Here is a 12,388-nt window from a genome sequence, read left to right as displayed (position 1 = left end):
GGAATTTAGCGACTAAGATGGTGGTTATATGGTTACACCATCGAGCTGTAATGATTTTGGATTGCTCTCTGCAAGGAAATTGTAAATAAGGTTTGCTTTCAATTGTATTGAGGCTGTATACAGAAGATAACCCTATTTGGTAAAATAGCAAGTCCATATTATGGCACAAACAGCTCAAATAAGCAAAGAGAAATGACAGCCCATCATTACTTTAAGACATGCAGTCACAAAAACCATCAAACGCTATGATGAAACTGGCTCTCATGAGGACAGCCACAGGAAAGGAAGACCCAAAGTTACCTCTGCTGCAGAGGATAAATTCATTAGAGTTAACTGTACCTCAGATTGCAGCCCAAATAAATGCTTCACAGAGTTCAAGTAACAGACACATCTCAACATCAACTGTTCAGAGGAGAATGTGTGAATCAGGCCTTCATGGAAAATTGCTGCAAAGAAACCACTACTAAAGGACACCAATAAGAAGAAAAGACTTGCTTTGGCCAAGGAACACAAGCAATGAACATTAGACTGGTGGAAATCTGTCCTTTGGTCTGATGAGTCCAAATGTGAGATTTTTGGTTCCAACTGCCGTGTCTTTGTGAGACGCAGAGTAGGTGAAGGGATGTTCTCTGCATGTGTGGTTCCCAACGTGAGGCATGGAGGTGGGGGTGCTTTGCTGGTGACACTGTGATTTATTTAGAATTCAAGGCACACTTAAACAGCATGGTTACCATAGCATTCTGCAGCGGTACACCATCCCATCTGGTTTGCGCTTAGTCCCACTATCATTTGTTTTTCAACAGGACAATTACCCAAAACACACCTCCAGGTGGTGTAAGGGTTATTTGACAAAGGAGAGTGATGGAGTGCTGCATCAGATGACCTGGCCTCCACAATCACCCAACCTCAACCTAATTGCGATGGTTAGATGAGTTAGACCACAGAGTGAAGGAAATGCAGCCAACAAGTGCTCAGCATATGTGGGAACTCCTTCAAGACTGTTGGAAAAGCATTCCTCATGAAGCTGGTTGAGATAATGCCAAGAGTGTGCAAAGTGGTCAAGGCAAAGGGTGGCTACTTTGAAGAATCTCAAATATAAGATGTTTAACACTTTTTTGGTTACAGGATTCCATATGTTATTTCATAGTGTTGATTTCTTCACTATTATTCTACAATATAGAAAATAGTAAAAATAAAGAAAAACCCTTGAATGAGTAGGTGTCCAAACTTTTGACTGGTACTGTATATTTCCGGATGTTGTGTATCCCTGGGGTAAGTGAAGCTGCGGGACAGGGTAAATTAATCTGCATACAAATGTGTACTTAATGAAATAATACCACAACCTTTTTAAAACCATGTCTATCTTTATATCCCAAACTGAATTCAACACAATCACAATAGCGTTGTTTTATTTTAATCTTTTATCACTGACTTAGCACCTAACAAACGTTGTACTGTCACCTCATATCCCAGCGATAATGCCTTGCTTTGCGCCTCGGAAGGAGACACTTAAACTTGCCATTGGCTCAATTTACCCCATTGCCATTGGCTCAACTTACCCCAATGCAAACATTTTGACTAAATTAGCCCACACTGCTTCAAGGATGTACTTTCATACAAAGTTTAGGATCTCATATTGAAGATTATAGAGACTCAAGCTAATTTATAGAACAATATAAAAATGACCTATGGTTTCGATACAAGAATTATGACCCCTCTAACACAATAAATTGGACCTAACTTACCACATTTTCCATGTGGTTTCTTCAGACTCCATGAAATGATGACCTCTTAAATATTTGGTCAAATGGTATATGTTGTGTATGATTTCCTAGAATCAACGTTGGCTCAATTTACCGTACCCCTTTTCCTGAACATCCAACTCTCCCTTATTGTTCAACGATGATTAGGTTCAGTTTTGTAGATATTATTGACTGCTACCAACCTGACCTTGCAATTCGATTTGATAAAGTGATTTGGCTATGTCGCTGATCAAACTACCCTCGAGTCAATCTGGTGTTATTTGATACCATTTACTTTTGCAAGACTACTGTCCAGTTTTTACTCTGTCTTGATTGATGTATTCAGACATGTTTATGTGTAGCAAGGTAATGTTGTAGGACCTAGGTTAGCCTAGGACCTAGGACCTAGGTTATGAACAAGCGATCCAAGAAACTAAATGTTGCACTTAAGACTACCCTTTAAATATGAAAAGGTTCACTTTTTAAATTGGTGGACTGGTTCATAGTAATGGCTGGATTGAAATTAATACAGTTTCAATGAAGCATGTCATTTTTGCTTCTAACCCTACCCTCAACATCAACCTCTATCACTTGAGAGTATATATTGTCAGTAAACTGGAGCAGAGAGAGACACTGTCTTGTGTCTGTTTTTATGAGCACAGAAGGTCGGGCTTGGGGAGAAAAATACATATGCCAAAAAGGATTGTGTGTTTGTGTGTGTGCTGTAACTTTGAGTATGGCGACTTGCTCAGACTCAAAATAAGTGTATGTAGTAATCATCAACGGCAAATTATTTTGTATTAAAGGGAAAATATGAATACTGGCCTCTTATTTTGTGATATTGTAATGTATATGCATTGTAACACAGGAATAGAATTCAAAAAGAGAAATTAATTATATAAACGTTGAATGTTACAGAATAGTTTTTAAATACTAGCTTAGTTTTAACTGATTATGGAACAGACACACTGATGCCCAAGGTGGTGCAAATTTGTGCATATATGCTCAACCATAGACCACTATGTGCATGAGTTTCTTATACTTTTATGTATATGGAAAATAATTGTATCAATTTTATTAAAAGATTAATTGTGCGTAAAACATTTGTATAATTGTTTTATTTTACCTCCTGGAGAAGCATTACAATTGTATGATCCAATAACAACATCTCAAACAGGAAGAGTTAACAATATATTGTATGCAGATCCCAGTTGTGTGAAGGCTTACAAAATTATGGCCTTAATCTTGACATTGATGCATGATTTTATTAATCGAAAGTGGGTCACTATGTCACCACCCTGTGGCCTAAATAACTTTGCAGTTTGTGTTCATTGCAGAGGTTTTGAGTCCAGAACGAATCAGTGTCTGGGAAACAGACCTTCATTGCATTGTGTTGCCTTGATTCAGTCAGCAGAGAGGGGAGGGACAAAAAAAGCACTTCTGGCTCACAGTTTTAGGGTAGCATGTTTATTTGAACTTGTGATTAGCAATGTAGTATTCTCCTACATGGCTCAAAGGAATTCATAAAATGAGCCCATCTTATCATTGACAAACTCCATGATATAACTCCATGTGGCAGAATGGGGTGACACATACTCTATTCATTAAATAAAAGTATAAAATGAACAAAACAGTATCATGATGACCTATATCAAATATAAGATCACAGTAAAAAATAAATGGTCAAAAGAGCACTGGATATTCAAACATCATTGGCTGAAATAACAAAAACATTCAAATATACAGCACCTGTAATAAGCTACAGTGCTACCATGGCAGAAAAGATCAATAGCTTTTTTATTCAAATGAGTTAAGTTTGTTGAATAATGAGAGAACTGTTCAGTCCAAATTTCCTACATGTAAGTGAAACCCATCACTCCTCAATCTTAATTTATTTATTTTTTTAACTTTACCCCTTTTTCTCCCCAATTTTGTGGTATCCAATTGGTAGTTAGTGTCTTGTCTCATCGCTGCAACTCCCGTACGGACTCGGGAGAGGCGAAGGTCGAGAGCCGCGCGTCCTCCGAAACACGACCCTGCTAAGCCGTACTGCTTCTTGACACAATGTCCATTTAACCCGGGAAGCCAGCCTCACCAATGGGTCGGAGGAAACACCGTACACCTGGCGACCGTGTCAGTGTGCACTGCGCCCGGCCCGCCACAGGAGTCACTAGTGCGTGATGGGACAAGGACATCCCTGCCGGCCAAACCCTCCCCTAACCCGGACGACGCTGGGCCAATTGTGCGCCGCCCCATGGGTCTCCCGGTCGCAGCCGGCTGCGACAGAGCCTGGACTTGAACCCAGAACTCCTCTATAATCTTTACAATGTGACATTTGGGTCTACAGACAAAATGGCATCAGAACCAAACCCCTCTGGGCCTGAGGTACAGTGAAGTAAAACTTAGCCGTGTGAATATCTGATAACAACCAATCATCTCTGTAAAAATTGTTCAACAAAACAAACTCATCCCTGTATAACTGTGTGGTCACTGGACAGTATTTGCTTGTCATGCTCTGAATAGAGATCAGTTAGTCAGTTTGTCAGCGGGGGTACAGTGGCCCCATACAGTAGTATTCAGGAGACAGCCATTTTGGCTCTGGATGGATCTTAGTGTGCAGGAAGGACAAGGTGAGCTCAGCAAAAAGGAGTAGTTTTATTAGATGAGTAAGGTACAGTGTTTTAGATGGTAACGATCCATGGCTGACAATGAAAGCGGGGGGAGCTCATGCAGCTTGGACGGGTGGAGGGTTGCCAGATTGGAGAGTCCCCTCCGAAGTCTCCGTCAGACAGCAGCCCATGGCTTGAATTCTTTAAGTAGGACACAGCACTGGAGAATTTTTTTGTTGTTGTTAATTAGGGATACTTCAATCATCGTTATAATAATGATATGCTTTGTCAACTATCAAATTAGCTAAACGTTATCATTACCCTGTACAGCCCCATTTCACATGACATAAGTTCAGACAGGAAACTCACATTCATCTAACCATTTATTAGAAAATAGATGACAACACATGTGGTCTTGGCGTTAGGCTCTGCTCCTTCAGGGGAGATCACTGCCAGAGCCATGTGTCCATTAGTGCCATTAGAATACAGGCAGTGAGCGAGATATACCAATCTCCCTGACGGGAACAAAAGCAGAACCATACAGCTGGAGGCTGGGGTGGTAGTAAGTAGGCTAGCAAAAAACAGACAATAAATAGCAGGAGGGAACAATGGCTGCAGCAGCAGCAATATTAAGCAGCAAAGAGAAGCCAATCATATAGATTAGCACAGCAGCAGATGATGTGTGTGAAGAACTGATCAACTCAAATAGAGCCCCACAGTGGAGGTGTCATAATACCCATAACACTTAGCGGTCAAACAGGGAAATTGTTCCAATTGTTTTTCCACCAAACACATAAAATAAGGGCTCTGTTTCTTGTAGGCTTACCCTCGCATAACCTTTTGATAACTGTGTAAGACAGTTCACAGTATTGTCATTTTTTAAAGAAATGTGGCCAATTTATTCATTACTAAATGTAGCTAACATTAGATCGTTAATCCAGTGATTCTTACCTTTGCCTCGATTCTGAAGTCTCGTCCAGATCATCATGGCATTTGTAGTTCTTTATGATAGCTACATTAGCAGATAATTAGCATTTCATTTTTGGAGGGTAAATACAGGCGAATATATGGATAAAAGTCACCTTGTCCTAGAGAGATTTACACAGTTATCAAAATGTCACGCCAGAGTAAGCATACACGAAACACAGCCCTTTAGTTAATTTCAGTGTTTCTAAAAAATAAAAATAAAAACGACGGGAAAAAATGAATGGTGGAAAAGCGATTGGAACAATATCCCTGTTTGACGGCTAGGTATTATGGGTATTATGACTCATACTGTGGTACTCTATAGACCTCCATATTAAGGTAGGAAGTGTTGTTTGAATCCGATTGGTACGATTTCAGCTGATGCTATCAAACACACTATGTAAACACTCGAGTTCCCCATCTGAACTGGCTTCACTTAATTATTATACCAGTATAGCCCCTTTAGGTACCATGTATCAGGTTATGTTGTACTTTCCACTTTTGTTGACCCTTACTGGGACAATATACTGTAAATGCTTTTCAATTAGTTATTCCCTTACACTTAGAGTAATACCTATGTAATGTTAAGTGTTTCTAAACCTAATAAAGCATTAGTTACCTTTTAATATGTAGTCAGTTAGCAGTGTAGGCACCTTCTCACTGTCCTCCTTCATGGCATAAAGAACTGTGGGGAGAAAAACAAAGCAAGGTGGCTCTTAGCACTGAGTATAGCACTGCTGGGGATTGACACACTTTTGGAGTTCTTTGAACAGTGTAGGTATTGACATACAAGTTACCTAACAGATGGGACACATACTAACCAAATAGAAAATTAGGTTTGTACTAGACTATCTGAACAAAACTAACTTTGAGGGTAAATTTGTGTGTTTAAGACAGCGTTTCCCAAACTCGGTCCTGGGGACCCCAAGGAGTGCACGTTTTGGTTTTTACTCTAGCACTACACAGCTGATTTAAATAATGAACTCTTCATCAAGCTTTGATTATTTGAATCAGATGTGTAGTGCTTGGGCAAAAAACAAAACTAGGAAAACGACCCATTAGCTTAGCATTTTATTTCCCTGCCTACTTACTATTAGTGATCATCTGAAGGTCGTCCACAGTTGGAGTAGTTGCTTTCTTCTCATATGGAATTACCGTGTTTAGATACTGAACAATGAAGACAAAGAGAGACAGTTACGGAAGAAATGTAGCAGTGTTGAACCCATAAGAGCTGTAAATGCTTAAGTGTCTGACCAGTTTGTCCATCCCTGTGCTGCCAAATGTCTGTCTGATGCCTGTCTGCAGGATGTTGGAGAGACCCTCCATACTGAAACGCTGGAACACAGACAATCACTAGCGGTGAGTAACAACAACCCTCTGTCATCACAACACAGATTTAGTTACATTTTCTTGTGATGCATTCTAAATACATTATAACATTTCTCTATGCATTCATACAGCTTATACAGAGTTATTATGAATATAGTATATTAGCTTGTTTTGTAATGAGTGAAAATGGCGCCGGAAGAAATGGCAGCCATTTTACGGGCGCCCAACCAATTGTGCTATTATGTGTTTTTTTTCCCGTTTTATTTGTAACTTATTTTGTACATAATGTTTCAGCAACTGTATCTTACGGCAAAAAAGAGCTTCTGGATATCAGGACAGCGATCACTCACCTCGGATTAGACAAAGATTTTTTCTTCAACAAACAAGACGCACAAGACATTCTCCAAACACCCGGCAGGGCTGACATCCCCGTTATTTGCAAGAGGAAGCGACGCAGGTACAGAGGACAAAGAGCCGGATGCCTGGTCAGGACCCGGGTAAAGGCGAGTGGGAAAGCTGCCGTTACCGTGAATACTACTCGCCAACGTGCAATCATTGGACAATAATCTAGACGAGGTACAATCACGAATATCCTACCAACGGGACATCAAAAACTGTAATATCCTATGTTTCACGGAATCGTGGCTGAATGACGACATGGATATTCAGCTAGCGGGATACACGCTGCACCGGCAAGATAGAATAGCACACTCCGGTAAGACGGGGGGGGGGGGGGGGGGGGCGGTCTGTGCATATTTGTAAACAACAGCTGGTGCACGAAATCTAAGGAAGTCTCTAGATTTTGCTCGCCTGAAGTAGAGTATATTGTGATGAATTGCAGGCCACAGTTTTCAGCTATACTTTTCGTGGCTGTTTATTTACCACCACAGACAGATGCTGGCACTAAGACCGCACTCAGTCAGCTGTATAAGGAAATAAGCAAACAGAAAACCACTCACCCAGAGGCGGCGCTCCTAGTGGCCGGAGACTTTAATGCAGGGAAACTTAAATCAGTTCTAGCAAATTTCCATCAACATGTTAAATGTGCAACCAGAGGGGAAAAAAATCTAGATAACCTGTACTCCACACACAGAGATGCGTACAAAGCTCTCCCTCGCCCTCCATTTGGTAAATCTAACCACAACTCTATCCTCCTGATTCCTGCTTACAAGCAAAAATTAAAGCAGGAAGCACCAGTGACTCGGTCTATAAAAAAGTGGTCAGATGAAGCAGATGCTAAACTACAGGACTGTTTTGCTTCCAAAGACTGGAACATGTTCCGGGATTCTTCCGATGGCATTGAGGAGTACACCACATCAGTCACTGGCTTTATCAATAAGTGCATCGAGGACATCGTCCCCACAGTGACTGTACGTACATACCTCAACCAGAAGCCATGGATTACAGGCAACATTCGCACTGAGCTAAAGGGTATAGCTGCCGCTTTCAAGGTGCGGGACTCTAACCCGGAAGCTTACAAGAAATCCTGCTATGCCCTGCGACGGACCATCAAACAGGTAAAGCGTCAATACAGGGCTAAGATTGAATCATACTACACCGGCTCCGACGCTTGTCTTATGTGGCAGGGCTTGCAAACTATTACAGACTACAAAGGGAAGCACAGCTGGGAGCTGCCCAGTGACACAAGCCAACCAGACGAGCTAAATCACTTCTATGCTCGCTTCGAGGCAAGCAACACTGAGGCATGCAGGAGAGCATCAGCTGTTCCGGGCGACTGTGTGATCACGCTCTCCGTAGCCGACGTGAGTAAGACCTTTAAACAGGTCAACATACACAAGGCTGCGGGGCCAGACAGATTACCATGACGTGTGCTCCGGGCATGTGCTGACCAACTGGAAGGTGTCTTCACTTACATTTTCAACATGTCCCTGATTAAGTCTGTAATATCAACATGTTTCAAGCAGACCACCATAGTCCCTGTGCCCCAGACCACAAAGGCAACCTGCCTAAATGACTACAGACGCGTAGCACTCACGTCCGTAGCCATGAAGTGCTTTGAAAGGTTGGTAATGGCTCACATCAACACCATTATCCCAGAAACTCTAGACCCACTCCAATTTGCATTCCGCCCAAACAGATCCACAGATGATGCCATCTCTATTGCACTCCACACTGCCCTTTCCCACCTGGACAAAAGGAACACTTATGTGAGAATGCTATTCATTGACTACAGCTCAGTGTTCAACACCGTAGTTCCCTCAAAGCTCATCACTAAGCTAAGGATCCTGGGACTAAACACCTCCCTCTGCAACTGGATCCTGGACTTCCTGACGGGCCGCCCCCAGGTGGTGAGGGTAGGTAGCAACACATCTGCCACGCTGATTCTAAACACTGGAGCTCCCCAGGGATGCGTGCTCATTCCCCTGCTGTACTCCCTGTTCACCCACGACTGCATGGCCAGGCACAACTCCAACACCATCATTAAGTTTGCAGACGACACAACAGTGGTAGGCCTGATCACCGACAACGATGAGACAGCCTGTAGGGAGGAAGTCAGAGACCTGGCCGGGTGGTGCCAGAAAAACAACTTATCCCCCAACGTAACCAAGACTAAGGAGATTATTGTGGACTACAGGAAAAGGAGGACCTAGCACGCCCCCATTTCCATCAACGGGGCTGTAGTGGAGCAGGTTGAGAGCTTCAAGTTCCTTGGTGTCCACATCAACAACAAACTAGAATGGTCCAAACACACCAAGACAGTCGTGAAGAGGGCATGACAAAGCCTACTCCCCCTCAGGAGACTGAAAAGATTTGGCATGGGTCCTATGATCCTCAAAAGGTTCTACAGCTGCACCATCGAGAGCATCCTGACTGGTTGCATCACTGCCTGGTACGGCAATTGCTCGGCCTCTGACCGCAAGGCACTACAGAGGGTAGTGCGTACGGCCCTTACATCACTGGGGCTAAGCTGCCTGCCTTCCAGGACCTCTACACCAGGCGGTGTCAGAGGAAGGCCCTAAAAATTGTCAAAGACCCCAGCCACCCCAGTCATAGACTGTTCTCTCTACTACCGCATGGCAAGCGGTACCGGAGTGCCAAGTCTAGGACAAAAAGGCTTCTCAACAGTTTTTACCATAAGACTCCTGAACAGGTAATCAAATGACAACCTGGACTATTTGCATTGTGCCCCTCCCCCAACCCCTCTTTTTACGCTGCTGCTACTCTCTGTTTATCATATATGCATAGTCACTTTAACTATACATTCATGTACATACTACCTCAATTGTGCCGACCAACCAGTGCTCCCGCACATTGGCTAACCGGGCTATCTGCATTGTGTCCCACCCGCCAACCCCTCTTTTACGCTACTGCTACTCTCTGTTCATCATATATGCATAGTCACTTTAACCATATCTACATGTACATACTACCTCAATCAGCCTGACTAACCGGTGTCTGTATGTAGCCTCACTACTTTTATAGCCTCGCTACTGTATATAGCCTGTCTTTTTACTGTTGTTTTATTTCTTTACCTACCTATTGTTCACCTAATACCTTTTTTGCACTATTGGTTAGAGCCTGTAAGTAAGCATTTCACTGTATGGTCTACACCTGTTTATTCAGCGCACGTGACAAATAAACTTTGATTTGATTTGAACCCAACAGCATATATGAAGGCTGTTAATTTAAAAGGAGCAGTTATGAATGCTTATGATATTAAAATCAGACATCACCACAGGTCAATGGTATATTGACTGGTTGTACAATATGATGAGGGCTACAGTAATTGACTCTAGCCTCCATTCTTACATTGTCATTACTAAATAGATAGAACTACCATGGTATTGGACAGGTACATTACCAGTCAAATGTTTGGACACACCTACTCATTCAAGGGTATTTCTTTGTTTTTACTATTTTCTACATTGTAGAATAATAGTAAAGACATCGAAACTATGAAATAACACATATGGAATCATGTAGTAACGACAAATAAAAATACAATGTGTCTCACTCACAAAGACATGGAGGTTGGAACCAAAAATCTGAAATTTGGACTCATCAGACCAAAGGACAGATTTACACTGGTCTAAAGTTCATTGCTCGTGTTTCTTGGCCAAGCAAGTCTCTTCTTCTTATTGGTGTCCTTTATTTGTGGTTTTGCAGCAATTCGATCATGAAGACCTGATTCACACAGTCTCCTCTGAACAGTTGATGTTGAGTCGTGTCTGTTACTTGAACTCTGTGGAGCATTTATTTGGGCTGCAATTTCTAAGGCTGGGAACTCGCTAATGAACTTATCCTCTGCAGCAGAGTTAACTCTGGGTCATCCTTTCCTGTGGCGGATCTCATTCATCATAGTGCTTTATGGTTTTTGCGACTGCACTTGAAGAAACTTTCAAAGTTGTTGAATTTTTCCGGATTGACTGACCTTCATGTCTTAAAGTAAGGATGGACTGTCGTTTCTCTTTGCTTATTTGAGCTGTTCTTGCCATAATATGGACTTAGCCCTATTTGGTAAAAGACCATCTTCTGCATATTAACCCTACCTTGTCACAACACAACTGATTGGCTCAAATGCATTAAGAAGGAAAGAAATTCCACAAATTAACTTTTAACAAGGCACAGCTGTTAATTGAAATGCATTCCAGGTGACTACCTCAGGAAGCTGGTTGAGAGAATACCAAGAGTGTGCAAAGCTGTCAAGGCAAAGGGTGTCTACTTTCAAGAATCTAAAATATAAATTATACTTTGATTTGTTTAACCCTTTTTTGGTTACTACATGATTCCATATGTGTTATTTCATAGTTTTGATGTCTTCACTATTATTCTACAATGTAAAAAATAGTAAAAATAAAGAAAAACCATTGAATGAGTAGGTGTGTCCAAACTTTTGACTGTATGTTCGTTGATAATCTGTTCCTGGATATGGACGGGCTGGTCTATGCTGTTTCTAGGGTTGCACATTTTGGGGAATATTCAGAGGTGGAAACTTTCCGTCGGAATATATGGGAATTTATGGAAATATATGCAAATTAATATTAATACCATTTAAATGTAGATGTTTTTTGCATTGGATATATTTACCGTATCATATGAAGACAAAAACCTTTTACCTTATCATAAGTAGACATCATTTGCAAATGATTAAATCCTTCCAATAGAAATTTAAAAAACTATTTAGTTACAAATTGAACTTTAATTGAGTTGACTCTTCACATAGGATGATTTCACTGAACAACACAAGAAAGGGAATATTGAATGATCCCCAATGATCCCCAAAAATGTTTGCAACATACATCTGTAAAATGTTAGTCTAGAAACGAAAGCTTTGGTTGTCTTCCTCTCAGGCTTCCATGTCTTCTCCCTGGACCTCCTCAATGTCCACCTCTTGAACATCAGACTCTGAGGCCTCATTTTCACTGTCACAACCTTGTTGAGAATGGCTCGTTGTCAGGCTCAAAAAGCCTCAAATTTTCCCTGATGGCCACCAATTTTTAAACCCTTGTATTGGTCAGCCTGTTGCGTGCTTTGGTGTGCGTGTTCCCAAACAAAGACCAGTTGCGCTCTGAGGCGGCTGATGTTGGTGGGATTTGGAGGATGATGAAGGCAACAGAGAAAAGGGCCTCAGATCCACAAAGTCCCTTCCACCAGGTGGTTGTGAGATATGTTGGCATGACTGCCATCCCAAAGCCCTTGCTTGGAAGTGTACTTCGCCAGACTGCCAAGAACCTTGACCTCATCCAGGCCAAGGTGGCGAGACACGGTAGTGATGACACC

General features: G+C 41.8%; 1 protein-coding gene across 2 annotated transcripts in view; it reads right to left on the bottom strand.

Annotated features, from left to right (window-relative positions):
- Window positions 1-3,632: 3,632 nt before the first annotated feature.
- LOC139537571 (fasciculation and elongation protein zeta-1-like) overlaps window positions 3,633-12,388 on the bottom strand; it is a 39,188-nt gene continuing 30,432 nt past the window's right edge. For both annotated transcript variants that reach the window (XM_071339036.1, XM_071339037.1), the window contains exons 7-10: window positions 6,572-6,652; window positions 6,409-6,484; window positions 5,937-6,002; window positions 3,633-4,571 (exon numbers count right to left, since the gene is read on the bottom strand). In XM_071339036.1, the coding sequence (XP_071195137.1) occupies window positions 4,555-4,571; window positions 5,937-6,002; window positions 6,409-6,484; window positions 6,572-6,652 (240 nt within the window). In that variant the 3' untranslated portion in view covers window positions 3,633-4,554. The remainder of the gene's footprint in view (window positions 4,572-5,936; window positions 6,003-6,408; window positions 6,485-6,571; window positions 6,653-12,388) is intronic.

The sequence above is a fragment of the Salvelinus alpinus genome, chromosome 13 (genome assembly GCF_045679555.1).
Source record: "Salvelinus alpinus chromosome 13, SLU_Salpinus.1, whole genome shotgun sequence".
NCBI classification, from domain to species: Eukaryota; Metazoa; Chordata; class Actinopteri; order Salmoniformes; family Salmonidae; genus Salvelinus; species Salvelinus alpinus.
This window is presented reverse-complemented; position numbering and strand designations above follow the sequence as displayed.